Source organism: Carassius gibelio, chromosome B4, assembly GCF_023724105.1.
Source record: "Carassius gibelio isolate Cgi1373 ecotype wild population from Czech Republic chromosome B4, carGib1.2-hapl.c, whole genome shotgun sequence".
Lineage (NCBI taxonomy): Eukaryota > Metazoa > Chordata > Actinopteri > Cypriniformes > Cyprinidae > Carassius > Carassius gibelio.
Window position 1 is genome coordinate 21,561,492 of NC_068399.1, and position 17,499 is coordinate 21,578,990.

Genomic DNA, 17,499 nt, shown 5'->3' on the forward strand with positions numbered 1-17,499 from the left:
TTGTACCCTAAATTGCACGATCAGTCTGATTACTCTCTTAGCACAGGCTATGTTGGAATTGAATAATGACTGAACATCAAGCCGCCCTCACTGTCAACTGCATTAACCTTCTGAACTCTCTGTGACTGAGAGGCTTTGTGAGGCGACTCACAAGTAATTTACAGAGATTATAAACACTGGAAGCTGAAAACTTCAGTATGTACATGTATGTGGTTTAAAGTGTATTGCCAATGAATCAGGGATAGATACACCAAGATAGGACTGCATTTTTCCAGTTCCCCGAGGAGACAAATGACGCTTTCTGGATTTTAGGAAAACGTAAATTCACAGGCCTTCACAACTTGAGTGTGTTTCCTCCTCAAGGTCCACAGATAAACCTCATAACATAACTCGGCCTCATTACTGCTATTCAAAACAACCAGCTTTCTCAAGCACTGCTTATCTTTGGGTCAAATAAGGAATGGTAAGTGGAGACATAGACATTTGCTATAAAACTTAAATATTTTGGAGACACTCAAGTGCTCAGTGTCACAGCTGTCTACCGATGAGCATCTTGGGTTACATAAATTTGATTGGACCACACAAAATCTATACACACAGGGTACGTTTGTTTGTCTATCTACATCTTTTGCTTCTGAGTGTGTTTGTAATAGTTTTAGAGCAGTGCATGCTGTTTGCTAATACCTTCAGTTATGACCTCGGAGCAAAGCTGTAATCTGATTTATCATGGCCCAATTAAAACAAGATTACCTCATAATCAAACGTACATGACATAAGCATCTACATAAACCCAGATAAGAGTTAATAATGTACAATTGTTTGATAAACACTGTGGTCCATTTCTGAAACGTTCAGGATTTACTGTCTAGAAGTGCACGAAGGGCTACACTGATTCATCTAAATGTAAAGCAAATATTCTTTATTTAATATATTTGTTTACAAATTATATATTATGCATTTTTAATTGTATTTGTTCTTCACTTGGCTCTTGAATAGACTGTTAATATAATAAAGAAAAGGGCAATATGTGGAGTTACGGTTGTGAAATGTGGCGTCTGATGGTTTGTGACCTCACTGCAGGGGTCATAGCGTGATGGCGGCCGTCGATCTCTTCATTTTCCCAGCATTGTGTTTCCTGAGTCGAAAACAAGTGCAGGCTTTCTCATGGAGTCACAGAGAGCTCTATAGACAGAGATATGGGTCACAGGAAACTGCGCCACTTGTACTGAAGGCTTGATGTATTAACTACCACTGAAACAGACTGGAAAAGTGTTATTCTCTCTCTATTTTTTCAGGGGCTGGGGTGGGGGGGTATATTCATTTTTTTTTAAGATATATTTTTGTTGGATGTTTATTGCATTCCATATCACTGTTTTCAAGCTACAGTAAGATTTTCCCTCTAACTTTCTTTTGTTTTATTGTATATCTAAGAAATATAGAACCTTGTTGGCCTCAATTTTTTATTCTTTTGTTTTCTGAGATACAGTAAATGTGCCCATGTTCATTCCCCCCGTGGCTTTGGCTTTCAATTTCTCATCCTTCAGAGATCATTGTAATTTAAATATTCAAATCAGCTCCACTCCCACATCATTGCCAATCACAAATGAAAAGAATACATTAAACTGATGAATACATTAAGAAAGCGCATGTATTGTGCTACTGTCACTGCAGGGACAGCAGGATAGTGATGGCTTTATTTAAAACACTGTGAAATACAATGGGATCACAGGTGCTATTAAAATTTACTGCAAAGCTGCATTAGAACAGACTTTATTTATTGTTATACTTTATAAAATAATTTAAAATGTATTCTTTTTATTTTAAATTATTTTATAAATCGCCATCACCTGCTTTCAGATGGAGTGGCTCTTAGCCGTAGTTCACTGGCAAGCTAGGCAATATCGTGTTCATAATCGCAGATGAATCAATCGCATGCGATTAATTGCACAGCCCTATTGTAAACACAAGGTTTATGCAACTTTTATAGTATTCATGTTCTAAATGTCTTTTTATGCAGTATGGCACCTATTAACTGTATGTTACCTTTTTTTTCTTCTTTCCATATTCTTTAGCCGAGCTATCAAAACCAACCAAGACCTCCTACCAGACACTCCATGGACGAACATCCTGTACGATGACTTCTGGGGCACTCTACTCACCCACAGCGGCAGCCACAAGTCTTTCCGCCCTCTCTGCACTCTCTCTTTCCGCCTCAATTATGCCCTGGGCGGCTTGGACCCCAGGGGCTACCACCTGGTCAATGTGGGCCTGCACTGCTGCGTCACTGCGCTCTTCACTGCATTCTGTCGCCCCCTGCTGGGCGGAGGACCGTGGAGCCTTTTGGCGGGTCTGCTCTTCGCCTCTCATCCCGTACACACTGAAGCGGTAGCTGGGGTGGTGGGGCGAGCAGATGTGGGTGCAGCTTTTTGCTTCTTGTTGTCCCTGATCTGTTATGGCCAGTACTGCCGTCTCAGGGCCAGGGTTGAATGGCGGACAGCGCTGTGGCTTGCTGGGAGTTTGGGTGCTGCTGCAGCTGCTTTACTGTGGAAGGAGCAGGGAGTCACTGTTCTGGCCGTCTCAGCCGTTTATGATCTCTGTGTTGTGCGTCGTCTGAGACTCCGGCAAGCGGTAATGATGGTGATGAAGGTGAGAACTGATTCTCATTGTGTGAATCAGCCTTAGGTCCAAGCAACAATGCAACAGGAACAATGAGGTGGTACAAAACCAGGTCCTGAAACTTATAAAATATAATTTTATATATGAAGAGTTCAGATGCAAAAACCTCTAAATGCCATCTGAAATTTTCATCTAAAATTAGGATTTTTATCAAGCTCCTATGCTTAGGTTGAGTCATTTTACTTTAATGGCAATGTGCAGGTCCTTTTCCAGGCTATTAAAGTGAAATAACTGAACATAAATATAGGAGCCTGAAAAAAATCCTAATTTTAGATGAAAATTTCATATGGCATTTAGAGGTTTTTGCATCTGAACTCTTCATATATAACTGATATAAATCCAGAGTCTAGTTTCAGTTTATTTCAGCTTATGCTCAAAGTTCCTACCTGTCTTGGAAAATGCATGTTTGTAATGCAAGAAAATTACCCAGATTTCTTAGAAAATGAGTTGGTCTTTAATTTTTTAGTGTAATGTTATAATAAAACTGTTGATTATGATTACAGACCTTTAGGCTTGTAGGTGCATAAAAAAAAAAAAAAAAAAAAAGTGAAATCACTATGACTCAAGGTTATTAACATGTTTTCAATTTTATTTTAATTGAAATAAAATAAAATATAAAAATACAAATTAAAAGAAAAAGAAAGTTACAATGTTGTCTTGGTATCTTACTGATATAATTTCAAAGTAAAGTGCTGAAAGTACTAGTTAGCAATAAATAAAAACATAAAATGTAACTAAAACTGGGAAAAAATAGTATTTAAAAAATATTATATTACAAAATATTAATAATTATAATAATACTTTACCTATTACTAATGTTCTTGAATATAATGTCTTGTAAAATAAAGGAACTGTCAAAATGGCTTTTACTTATTGACATTTTTATATAACGGAGTATTTTACTGTGTTTCATCCTGTTAATGTTACCCTATTAAACAGACCGATGATAAGCATTGCATTATGGCAAATGCCATGTAGATGTGCAATGATTCTGTCAGAATTATCACACTTAAACTCATGATGTGTTCTGTACAATATACAAAGCTAATCTTTAAATGTCCATTTTTATCAATATTATAATAAATGGGGATTTTTACAGCTCTCCTCCACCCGTCTCCAGACAATAATACAAGGGTAATCTTACCAGTCCAGACTCTGTACACAGATGCCAACCCCGCTGCACATCTGGGCTCTTTATCGTGGCCTCTCTGCCCATGTCTCCGGCTTTTCTTGCTTGTAATCACGAGGTGCACGAGAGGGGCGACAGGGAGAGATTACAAACCCTCCAGACGGCCACGAGCGCATGGGAACGCAAACAGAGGGAGAGAAAGGAGGATGAGGAGGAAGAGTAGAGAGGAAAGGAAACCATGCCCTCACTTCCCCTCTTTCTCTTTATCAAAGTACTTTCTCGTTTACTCTTAGTCCCATGGTGTAAAATTGGCTCATTGGCTTTCAGTGCTTCAGAGGGGCCTCATTAAATTCAGAAGGAACGGTCAACAATAAAAGATCCCACAGGATCTTCTGAAATGGTTTTTGAACAGCGAAGCTCTGACTTTGCATATTTAATGCCACGCGTCTTAGACTTTAAATTCACGCGGTAATGAATGCGTATCAGGGTAATGAAAACAGATAGGGTGCCCTCATTGATATTCCAGAGGCTACAAACACCCCTAATATATGATATTGCTTTGATTTGAGCAGAATGCGGTATGAGTCTAAAACAATACGCTGTAGATTAGTTTTGAGGTTCAGCCATATGAGTGCACAATGCAGATAGAGGGCAATTTTTCATCCCATTTGCTCTCTAATCGGACGGAGATGAGATAAGGCTCTGTTGATTGTCTGGAATGCGTTCTGCCCTTTTTCTGAATAGCACATGGCTGCTGGTTTAGTGCAGGATCTCCACACCAGCAGCCAACCTGTCTTATTCCAGAAAAAAAGAAAAATAAAATGCTAATTTGATTATTGAACTTTTAAGGGGGAAATGCAAAAAGTCGAAAGACTGATTAGCAAGGTATATGAATCTTTCAAGCTTCACAAGGAATTCTTCGTAGTCGCTTTTAAAAAATAATTCCACTTTTACGCACAATATTTTGACTCATTTGTCTCAAGTGGAAAGATTTGCAAATAACAGTCAACAGTTTGATTAATGTGGCATCGTTTTTGCTGTGACAGGAAATTCAGCTGTGAAATGATGCTATGGATCTCACACATCCTTGAATACAGTTCATTTCTGGTGTGTAATGACTTTTAGATGCATGAACTGTCTGAGGTGTTATATATATTGATGTTACTCAGACTGTAGTAGGTCTGCTGTTGTTGATGCTCCTACCTTTTTCTTGATGTTAAAAAACTGAAAGATCCTGATTGAATTTGGGCAGTGTCCCAATAGAGAAAGCTGCAAACCCACAACCTTCGTCACGAGTGGCGTAATTAGCAGCAGCTAAAACAAGCACTTCCTTTGTCCTCTGCAGTGTAATGAGTTCAGTTCATCAATGTCCTCCAACGCCCTGGCTATTCCTGTTTGGATTTTGCACTAAATGCAGAGGTTATTCTGTGTGTTTTATGCATTCTTTTTATTTTAGTTACTAACTTTTATAAGCAGAGAAGAATATTATCCTGCAGGAAAATTGCTATTGGTCTAGTGACTTTCTTTCACATCTCCGTTGATAAGGTCTTTGTCATCTCCAATCTAAGATTGATTTTCACAGTTTAGTAAAAAAGAGCGGGAACAAAAACAGGTGATGAAAGAGTGTTCATTTATTTCAACCCTGAACCATAGATTGAAGTGTCACGCTCAGTGGGAGCAGAGGATCTATTGTGGCTTTAGTCCATAAGTTTCTGGCCCGTTGTGTGTGAAATAAAGGAATCGATATTTGTGGCATCTAATTTCCCTGGTCTTTGAGCTCAACTTCTCCAGTGTGCACTCTGTCAATTGTCATGCTGTGCCCAAAGAACCATTTATATAAGAAAAGATTTTTCAATTTTACACTCAAAGAACTGTTCAGTATGCAGGATGTAGTATATAGTAGAAATGCAAAGGAGTGCCTTTCCCTTTCTTTTCCTTTCCTTTCCTTTCCTTTCCTTTCCTTTCCTTTCCTTTCCTTTCCTTTCCTTTATCCATTCCTTTCCTTTTTCATTTCCATTGCTTTCCTTTTTCCTTTCCTTTTCCCTTTCCTTTCCTTTCCTTTCCTTTCCTTTCCTTTCCTTTCCTTTCCTTTCCTTTCCTTTCCTTTCCTTTCCTTTCCTTTCCTTTCCTTTCCTTTCCTTTCCTTTCCTTTCCTTTCCTTTCCTTTCCCTTCCTTTCCTTTTTCCTTTATCCATTCCTTTCCCTTCCTTTCCTTTTTCCTTTATCCATTCCTTTCCTTTCCTTTCCTTTCCTTTCCTTTCCTTTCCTTTCCTTTCCTTTCCTTTCCTTTCCCCAACCCAAACTTTATCTGAAATCAGAAAATCCAAGTCCTTACTATCATTTAAAGCTGATAAAAAAATATAGAGATGTAAAATAAAACAATTCCGTTTTTATTTAAAAAAAAAATAATAGAAATTAAAATTATATTCACCACATAGTTTTTTAAAATCTTAATGTTATTTCCACCATTGTTTTTTCAATCTCTTAATGCAGTTAAACACAATACATCATGTGAGATGTGGGATTTTTCATGACTAAAAAAATGTAATTTCTCCTGTTGCAAAACTATGTCCACTGTTAAATGTTGTTACTGGACCAATTCAAAGTGTCTCAACGGATGCATTTCATTCTCTTCATTTCTAGGGGAAGAACATGAGCTTGCTGGTCAGTCTCGCATGGCTTGTTGGTTGGGGGATGATTCTTCTGGCAGTTCGGTTTTACTGGATGGGCAACAAGCCTCCAAACTTCTCCAACTCTGACAACCCTGCAGCCGACTCGCCTCACTTCCTGACCAGAGCACTCACTTTCCTGTACCTGCCAGCTGTCAATGCCTGGCTCCTCCTCTGCCCTGACAAACTCAGCTTTGATTGGTCAATGGATGCAATTCCTCTGCTCAGATCCATCACTGATTGGCGGAACCTTCATTCAGTTTTGTTTTACTTAGGATTTGCTCTTCTATCATGGTTTGGCTTGAGAAACCCATCGCTGCAGTCCTCTAAAATCAGTGACACCAATGGAAAATCACATTTGAGCAATGGAAAGTCTGCAACTAATGGATACAGTCATAATCATGATGACAATCACTACAGGGACTCAAACTCCCCCCCAAAAAATGGATATCATAAACCACCCAAAGCACCTCAAAAATCTCTTCCAGCCACAGAGAGTGTGGTGGTCTTTTCCCTCGGACTGCTGGTTTTGCCCTTCATTCCAGCCACTAATATGTTCTTCTACGTGGGCTTTGTGGTGGCCGAGAGGGTGCTGTACATCCCCAGTATGGGCTTCTGTCTGCTCTTGACCGTAGGGTTGAGGAGCATGTTTGTTCGCTGCAGGTCGAGACGCTCCAGAGTGTTCCTGCTGGGCTGTGCTGCAGGTCTGCTGCTTCTCTACAGCCTGAAGACTGTGAGGAGGAACCAGGACTGGCAGAGCGAGGAGATGCTGTACAGGTCTGGCATTGCTGTAAACCCTGCTAAAGGTGAGCTTGGAGAGCTGGGCTTTTGCAATCAGATATGATAGTACTGACAAAGTAAATACTAGTGAAATTTCTTTTGTCTGTTTCTCTTAGCTTGGGGTAACCTGGGTAATGTTCTGAAGAACAAGGGAAAGATGGCAGAGGCAGAGAGCGCGTATAGAAATGCTCTTTATTACCGTGGAAATATGGCAGATATGCTCTACAACCTGTGAGTACACAAACACAGACATGTTTTTAGCAACTACATCACACTTAAAATGTCAGAATGAGGTTGTGTATATATATATATATATATATATATATATATATATATATATATATATATATATATATATATATATAAATAAAATAAATGAATAAAAATATCAAACCAAACGGGTTCTGAAAAAAAATGATACTAACCCTTTTTTTCAGAATTAACTTGATCTTTGGTCTTTTTCTGGCAATGGTGATTTTTGATTAAGGTGATTTTTATTGGATGTATCACATTAATCATGAAAATGTTTGACAACCAGAAGATTTTTTTTATTTTTTTTATCAAAAGTTTTTTTGCTTGTGTTGGCTTTATTAAAAATAAATATATAAATATAATAGGTACCAATAATAGTTTATTTTTTATTATTGAATGCATTGTCATTCATGCATAATGTTATATAAAGTATTCAGATACTTGAGTTTGTGTTACTCTGTTCTGAACTTTTTTTATTTAGTGAAAAAAATGTATACGAAAATGCTGATAAATACTTATTTAGCTTGCACCAAGTCTTGTTGTTGTTTTTTTGACCAGGAATATGCAAAGTATTTTGCATGGTAGAATGCACAGCTCTCTTACTGTATTCACAGGACAGTATTTGTGGTGTTGGTTTTCTCAAGGTCGTACAGCACTTTATCTGAGCCAGTTTTCCATGGCAACTGCCGTAATCACATTAATATGGCATACAGGGCAGCAGACATGAGCAAATGTACACAATTATGGATATGTGCCATAATATTGCTCATTGCTCAACACTACAGAGCATTTAATATTTTTTAAGGTTGCCTCCAAAATTGCAAAGTCTAGTTAAGAGTCATACTTGGCATTCAGAAAACGAGAGTGGGAGGTTGAGGAGCAGTGAAAGTGTTTGCTCTATCTCTCACTCTGGGCTTGTGCATGTGACGGGATTTCATTAGTTCTTATTTGCAGACTCGTGAGACACCTCTAACATTCATTAACCCTGGAGAGGAGCAGAGACCTTAGTGTTTCTCCACATTCTTGTCCTTGCAACAACCTCTTACTTCGCATATCATCTCTCAAGCTCAAAAGCAATGTGTGCTTTATTTCACTCAGTGGTTTGCTGCTACAGGAGAGTGAGCGATTCTCAGAGGCTCTGCATTACTACAAACTGGCCATCGGGAGCAGACCGACTCTGGCCTGTGAGTTCAGATCTTTAGTTTCACCATTTTGACAAAAAAAAGTCTGTTTTTAATTACGTCTCCCTTTCGTCCTCTTTCACAGCTGCATACTTGAATGTGGGCATCATCCTGGTCTCCCAGGGGAATATCGAAGAGGCCAAACGCACCTTTCACACTTGCGCTGACATCCCCGATGAGAACCTGAAGGACCCTCATGCCCACAAGAGCTCCGTCACCAGCTGCTTGTACAACCTCGGCAAACTGCTTCATGAGCAGGGCCAGCACGAGGTACAGTACTCATCTGTATATGCATTCATTATTAGTTTAGATGGATGCAGTTATGTTCTTGTTTGAATTGTTCCATGGTTGTTCTTAATTAACAGTTCTCGTTATCACATTATGACTGTTTGTTTTTATTTGTCGTCCTCAGGAGTCGCTGTCCATGTATAAAGAGGCTGTGCAGAAAATGCCACGACAGTTTGCGCCACAGAGTTTGTACAATATGATGGGTCAGTGATTATTTCTCAGTACATTCAGATGTTTTTATCTGAGATTCAAAAACACTTACATGACACTCTAAATAAATTATTTGCATTTACATTTAGTCATTTTAGCAGATGCTTTTATCTAAAGCTACATACAAATGAGGACAATATAAGCAATCAAAACCAACAAAAGAGCAGTAATATGTAAGTGCAATGACAAGTCTCTATTAATCTAATGTATACAGTAGATGGCATCTCCATTGATTTTTTTTTTCCTACTACTACTACTCCTTTCCTTCACATCTGGAGATGCTACTGGAATCTGATACATAAATGTCCTCGTGTTACTGATCTATTGTCATGAGATATGATGAGTTTACATTTATTTGTTTGGCAGATGCTTTTATCCAAAGTAACTTCAGAGTCCATTCAAAGTGTAAATTTTATTAACATGTTTCGTAGGGAGTAAAACACAGGACCCTGGTGTTGCAAAAGCCATCCATAACTTCTCAAACTCATCCCATGACTTGCTTGTCTCTGCATTTGATTTGATGGCATGGAGTGCAAAAAATTCTACGTAATTTTACACGTCCTTCTGACCTTGGCCCACAGGTGAGGCATATATGAGGCTGAATAATCTAGAGGAGGCAGGGCATTGGTACAGAGAGTCTCTGAAGGCCAAACCTGACCATATTCCTGCCCACCTGACCTATGGAAAACTGCTGTCTGCCATGGTGAGTCAAGCTGACAAGTGCATTATTAACCCTTCGTGTTTTTGTGCTGTCAAACGGTCATTGTGAATAACATGTGGAAGATCAAACATATAGTGGTGGTGTATAAAAGTATGAGACCGCATTGAAAATCTGCAATTAAAAAGTAACATTTAAACCTAAAATGTATTTATTTATTTACTTGCACTTAAAATTGCAATGGTTAAGCCAAGCATTATTTATTATTTGTACTTTTATATTCATGTTTCGGGAAAATAGAAGCATTTTTACTTGTGGTCTCAGGCTTTTCTGATCTATTTTAGCGCACTGTCACTGCTATTACATTTTCAATATGAATGTAAAAACCTGAAGCTAAATGGATTTGTGAAAGCATAATTAAATATTAAATAAATTCAGCTTTCATTTCAAACTTGAAAAGGGGAGACCAAGTGGAAAGAAGAGTCCACAGATACCTGGTTATTAAAATAATTTGAGTCACAGAAGACCCTTCATGAGCCTCTTACTGCTGAGGTTCCTTTTAATTGCTTTGTCCTTGAGGGGAACATTAACACAAAATTGTCTCTCAGACACCAGCATCGCTTTGATGTCTGTCTGCATACAATATAACAGTCGTCCAGTCGCTTGTGATATTTTCTATTTTCCTCTCTGACCACTATGATGTAAATGGAGATGGGTGATGAAGAAAGGTCGAGCAGCTGCGTCCCCCCAGGACGGGATATCTCACATCCTTCCTCTAATCTGATTTAGGTTTGTGTCCCGGCACGGCTGGTCAAGAGTCCAGACTGTTGCCTCAAACCTGTTTGCTCGCTTTTAAATTCCCCTCACCGGCCTGTCCGTTTAATAAACAGCTTAAAACCAGTTATTATCCCTCAGGCACCGTGCTTAATGTAATTACTCTCTTATTGAAAACATCTTACTGGTGAACTTTTGACCAGCTGTCGAGGAACTGCAGTGTATTAGCCGGGTTACTCTGTGTCAAACGGTCAGGACAGCATCAGACAAATTGACTGAAGTTATGGCATGTTGTACTTGAACGATTCAAACATTTACTGTTCTGGTTTACTTTTCTGTCCAGCCTGGTTTTGAACTTCTATTGAAAATATGTCCCTGAAAACCTCTAAAGCTAATTTAATGCTTTAGTTGCTAGATTAAAGTACAGGTTGAGGCTAAAACAATAGCTTGTTTTGTATTTACCCTTTTGGATTCAAATCTGAAGCCATTTAGTGCTTTTTGAAACCTTGACTTATAGGTCTGTACATTTGATAAACGTTCTTGGATGTAGTTGAATGCTTTTCAGGAACCGTGGCTACATGCTACAGCTTTCCAAAGTACTACTTTAGACTCTTATCAAAAGTGTTTGCCACAGAACCATTCAGTGAATTAAGCATAATATAACCTCACTGCTTATGACAAGAACATATGCAAAGGTAACACCAACATGGAAGCAATCAGCACTGAACCATAAAGAAAGTGTACTTTATTAGAAAGTGTACTAACCATAAAAAAGGTATACTTTCCCACACTTTGATAACGTCTAGCATCATATATAGCACAGATTTAAAGGGTCTGGTTATGATTGTGTCCCTTCATTAATAATGCTGGGTGCAGGTGTAATTATTTCTTAATTTCTCCACAGGGACAGAAGTCTGAAGCAGAGCATTACTTCCTGAAGGCAATAGAGCTGGATCCTGCTAGAGGAAACTGCTACATGCATTACGGTACAATCTGATTTGCTTTCTGATTGATTTGCTTCACTTCTAATTTGTTTGATACAGTGCTCAAATATATTTGAAATTTAATTTAATAGTGTCTTTAAATATTTCACCTTTTATTTTTTTAATAAAATGTATTATTATTATTATTAAATCGTTTTTTCCTGTTTATTATTATTACTGTTATTATATAGAATTTATGTAAATCTTTTAAGAATATTACACATTGTAATTTATTATGATTATTTATTAGAACTGTAATTATTTTTATATACTGATATACTCATTTTATATACTGAAGTTCACTGTGCCTCATGTTCTTCATCCTCCACTCTTCCTTTCTTTGTCTCGGTGTGTTCTTGGAAGCTTGCGCTGTGTATCTGCTCTGATCTCTGTCTGTTCGACCTGTGGGCTTCTGGCCTGCTGTGTTTGAGTTGTTTTCAATCCTGTGAGCTCCTCTTTCTTTCCTCTTGTCTGTCAGGTCAGTTTCTGTTGGAAGAGTCTCGTCTGGGAGAGGCGGCAGCGATGGCTCAGAAAGCTGCAGAGCTGGACAGTTCAGAGTTTGACGTGGTGTTCAGCGCTGCTCATATGCTCAGGTGTGTGTCTCTCAAAAACATCTGCACAGTTTTAGTTTCAGGTGGTTTGCGGGTGAACTCCACTTGTTTCATCTTCCACAGCTTCTCGCCAAATAGATACAAGGACATTGATTTTATATCGTCAAACACTTGTTGTTGTTGCTAACTTAATGTGTGTTTGTTCACAGACAAGCCAGTCTGAATGAGGCAGCTGAAAGGTATTATGGGAAGGCAGCTGATTTAAGACCTGATGTAAGCACCTTCTATAGCTATTATTTAAGATTAAAGTACTGTCTTCCATCGTACTTGTTGCCTCTACTGTTTAGGAATATCAAAACCTAATTCTTTAGCCATCCTCATCCTAATTATCTGTTTCTTGATTTCCCAGCATCCAGCTGCTCTGATGAATCTCGGGGCGATCCTCCATCTTAATGGGAAGCTGAAGGAAGCTGAGAGCAACTACCTCCGTGCGCTGCAGCTCAAACCAGACGACCTCATCACACAGTCCAACCTCCACAAACTCTGGAACGTCATGCAGAAACAGGGTCTACGAGCCTCTGGCACGTGATCCGCTGCTGAAACCTCTGCTGATACTTCTGATCCGATTGGAGCTGTGTGCTGATTCAGTGCTTATTGAGAGATATTGCTGGAACAGGTTCATACTTGAACTAGTCTGGAGGTAGGGAAGGAAGATGGAGACTCTGTGAAAGTTTGCTTTGGACACTAAAGATCCCTAAAAGTGTAAAAGAATAGTAAAGTGCACAAACACAGGAGAGATGGTGTTTGCATCCTGCTGGATTGTATTCTTCTGAAAGCACTGACCATGTTGTATTTCAGTGGTTACCCCCCCCCCCCTCCAACTGAATCACATTTTATTTTTCTTTTGTAGTGACAAAGGAGTTGAGGTTGTCATTATGCTGATATTTAAAATGCCTAATCTTAATTTATTGTTGATAAATCAACAGTTTGTTACCTACAGTGGTTGTTAATAGAACGTAAATTCTCAGTATCTCCCATCACTCAGATCTCAATCTGTAATGGAGCACTATTACGATGCTTTGTCTGATTTCAGGCTTTTACCAAATGTTTTACCACAATAAAATGTCTGTTTGACAATAAATCATTAAGAGTCATTATTAAGAGGAAAAAAAATAAGTGTTCAACATGAAGAAGCTCTCTCCTGTCTAAACACATGGACAAAACCCTTAATAGATCCTTTCTGTAATTAATGTTTTGCTGCCATCTATTTGAAGACTAACGCATTGCAGTACAATAAAAGCACCTTGCAGCCTGGAATTAAAATAGATTTTGTCGCCATCTTGTGGTTGAGTAACACATTGCTACATTCAACAAACCTTGTACTGTATAAATAAATAAAAGCGGTTTATTTACAGTAAGACATGGATTTTTGTGTCGGTTTTCTAACAATTAATATTAAAGTTGAATGGATAATAATAATAATTGTGTGTGTGCAAAATTAAATTATATTTTCATATTTGTATTTTACATTTAAGTTCCATCAAATGTCTCAAAACCCGACTGTACAAACTTGATTTAATAAAAATATTTTATTTTAGAGTATTTTTATAAAACATTTTTTCAACAGAATGAACAATATAAAAATGTAATTACATTAGCATAATATAAATTCTAAGCATACAGTAGGCCCATTCAATTTTCCATCCAATTGTTTTTATGCATAAATTCAAAATGTGCATAAAAACATCTGGAAACACTGCAAATTCATAGGTGGAGGTGTAAAAGCTAAGGTAAATGCGAGGTAGCAGCTGCTCAGGGAGTGATGGTCCTCTTATGTCCAGAAACGCCCTCTCATAAACATCTGGATTAAACCAGACCTCTGTCTGTCTTTCTGACCCTCACTCTTGACATATTATTTTGGTATAATATGACATAAACATTTTAATAAATTACGCAAGACACAGAAATTCACAATATAGTGTAGTAAACCTAGACAGGAGACTTTATGTTGTGGCTAGAGGAGTCTACTCTACAGACCAAGCAACACCACAGGGGTAGAAACAGTAATCTTTATTTTATATAATTCATGCAGTTACCAAACATGTCAGACGGGGTCAGGTTCTGAAAGTCCCAAGCACTAATGTTAAACAAATCTGGGCGAACAACACCACCATGGAAGCTGCTAAACAGAGAACCGCAATAAATAGGCCATAAAAAACCTAGCGCACATGCAATAAATAGGCAAAAGCTATGAAACACGTATCACCCCCGCAGGACACGGCACACGTTCACACAACACGTCACCGTCACACAAAAGACGCCATCAGACTGCCACATAAGAATTTAGTTCATCATAACCCTCCCACCCAATCATTAAATGGCTATACTGCTAGATTTAAAATCACACACACACACACACATAAAGAGTTAAAAACTTGACTCTCCCGGGATGCGAGACCCTCCCCCGGGGTCTAGGCTTTGCGCTGGTTGGTAGAGGGGAAAAAGTAGACACCAGTCCAGCGCTCGCGAGGCCTCCGACTGTAGCGAAAACGGAGCCCCCCCTTTTCTGAGAAGCCGCATCGCCTGACGCACTCCTATACCCGGCCTTATCTACAGGTTAGCCCGCTAACTATCTTCACCGCCGGCAGCCCTAAACAGCATGCGAACGGCACCCACCCCCCAACCTTGAGTGCAACTCGGCGTTTAGCAAAAACACTGCTTCCCAGAACATCTCACGCTTCGCTATGCCTCTCTATTTATTGTTCTCTCCTTCACGCTAATCAGTGGTCAGGTGCAACAATTATTTACTCAACCCCATCTTCCATCAAATCTCTCCCGCCCACACGCAATCATAACAATGCATCTTTACCACGTCACTTCATTACAATAGCATGCACCGGAACAAAATAAATATTTATTGTAGCAGGACAAAAGTAACAATCGTTACTTTCGTCCTGACAGAAACTCCTGACATTTAAACCTGATTTACTTTTTTACTGAAAACTCTGAAAATGCAAACTTTAGGATGTGTTAAAGCTCTACGTAAATAACCTGTAGATGTGACACATGAAACAAGAAAAACAACACAATAATAAAAAAAGACCGCTTCAAGAATTTACTTGTTGTACTCGAAAACAGTTTTACGGACCTAACTGTGGGAAACAATGACGAAATAACGTGATATTTCTCAGCTCTGTCAAGGATTGCATGCTGAACATGCTGTCATAGTTTGGAATGCAAATGCATTAAGTGGCTCTGAGAAAATCGCTTTGTTACTTTCGTCCCCACTCTCCCCTAGTAGTTCTACTGTTGAAGTTCTGTTATGGACAGTAAAGATCCTTATAGACTATAAAAGACGGATTGAATTCTTCTGAGATCACTGGATGAACTTTTCCTGCATAAAGCTAAACATGTTAAATGGTTCTCTTAATTTATCATTAAAAAATCAAAGGTTTGTCACCTTTTTATGGAACTTAAATTTCCCATCACACATTAATTTTCAAAAGATTTTAACACAATAAAAATTACGTTTTACCAAAAGAAAAAAAAAAAAAAAAAAAGAGAGAAGTAACTGAATAATTTATCTTCCAGAAATCAGTCAGCATTGTTCTCACATCCGGTACTAGTGAGACAGTCAAGCAGACGCAGCATCTAGTTTCTAGTCTGCAGAAAGACTAACGCATTGTAGTAAGAAATACGAGTCTTACCTGTCATTCTGGAGTCGATTAATGCAGATACGCCTTATGAGTCATTTTCTCCTGATAACCCCGAAAATAACTTAAATTACACTTTCAGTTTTAATCGTACAGATAAGAGCAATACATCAATCGAATCTGTAAAGGGTCTACTTTTTTTGGATACAGACATAATAACAAAAAAAACTTTGTGCACTTTTAAAATAAAGATAACACACAAGGTGTGCTGTCTGCAGCCATGGTCTGCCCTGATCTTCATTTACAAACACGTCATTAAAATGAACTGTAACTCCATGAATACTCAACAAAGAGAAATGAGAGAGATATCTATAGAAAGCTTGACATGTCTACTTTTAAACTAAACAAGTGCCACCGAAAACAGATATTCTGTGATAAAGTAATCCATATGAAAACAACGCGATGTCCATTTCTCCTCTCCCTTCATTATAAATGTGACCACGCCCCAGCGCCAACAGATTCAAACTGAAGCGCGCGGCTTGAATATGCCCACACAGAAGAAAAAGCAGTGAGATTGTTCAAGTTTTTTTTTATTTTACTGTTTGCTTTGCGATGAGAAGAATAAGACATAATTCACCCCAAAAAGATGTGATGTGGTTGAGGGTTTGAGAAATGGATTTCCTCAGAAAAAAAAGAATGAAGCACTTTATTTAGCAGAGATCATAAACATGAGTAAGTCTCTTTTTATTTATTTATATACTTGTACTAGTTTTCACATGATGTGTAAACATTTTACTAGTTAGACTTTTTCTAAAGACTTTTTCCAAACTATAATTCCTGACTAAATGTATAATCAAGTGAAACATTATGAAGTTTCAATAACAATATACAATACTATACCATTCAAAAGCTTGATGTAAATAATATAAATGTTTAAAAAAATTGTTTGAAAGTCAGCTTTGATTGTTCTAATAAACTGTTTAACTGCTCCCCCAAGTGGATATTAAATTATGTTGTGGGATAATTAAATATTTTCTTAATAAACTACAAACATAAAATTATATAGATTTATTTTGTCCTCACATTCTTTCTTGTAACACCTCCCTCACAGTGGCACAGCTGACTGAGAGGCTCATTATGCAGCTCATTATGCAGGCCTTTGTCTTCTCAGGTGTAAATCACAATGATATTCATGATAGTTGACGCCTACTCGCATATGACTTTTACCAACAAAAAGTGTCTTAGAAAATTTAAATCAATATATTGTTTTCTGTAGCTAAGTGAGTAGTAAACAAGATGATTTTCACATAATTTAGAAAGAAAAATTCTAGGATACAAGCTCCAGTTCTCAAAAATCCCGGGAACCAATGTTCTTTATGTATTTTAGTGCCTTATTCAAGTGATTTAACATTTTTAGTTTTTCACTAACCATGCATAATATTTTTATTCCTCAAAAATACAATCATGTACATACATGCTACTCACATATTATTATAGTCCATTTTGCGCTGATTACAGTGAGATTAGACTTCAGCCATTTAGATATTTATAAGAAACTGAAAAAAGCACAAATGTCAGGGCATGACAAAACTTCTCCAGGCCCCCAAAATACCGCAGGAACTTTACCCAGGAACTAGGGACTTGGTCCGGTACTTGGTGTGTTTCCACCGCAGGAACCAGGAACTAAATAAAAGT

General features: G+C 38.0%; 1 protein-coding gene across 1 annotated transcript in view; it reads left to right on the plus strand.

Annotated features, from left to right (window-relative positions):
- The window catches only part of tmtc2a (transmembrane O-mannosyltransferase targeting cadherins 2a), a 32,908-nt gene extending 19,616 nt beyond the window's left edge, over positions 1-13,292 (plus strand). Inside the window, exons 2-12 of the mRNA XM_052554209.1 lie at positions 2,073-2,646; positions 6,449-7,280; positions 7,371-7,485; positions 8,605-8,690; positions 8,773-8,957; positions 9,100-9,178; positions 9,767-9,888; positions 11,522-11,603; positions 12,079-12,193; positions 12,361-12,424; positions 12,561-13,292. Of these exons, the coding sequence (XP_052410169.1) occupies positions 2,073-2,646; positions 6,449-7,280; positions 7,371-7,485; positions 8,605-8,690; positions 8,773-8,957; positions 9,100-9,178; positions 9,767-9,888; positions 11,522-11,603; positions 12,079-12,193; positions 12,361-12,424; positions 12,561-12,740 (2,434 nt within the window). The 3' untranslated portion in view covers positions 12,741-13,292. The remainder of the gene's footprint in view (positions 1-2,072; positions 2,647-6,448; positions 7,281-7,370; positions 7,486-8,604; positions 8,691-8,772; positions 8,958-9,099; positions 9,179-9,766; positions 9,889-11,521; positions 11,604-12,078; positions 12,194-12,360; positions 12,425-12,560) is intronic.
- The last annotated feature ends 4,207 nt before the right edge of the window (positions 13,293-17,499 follow it).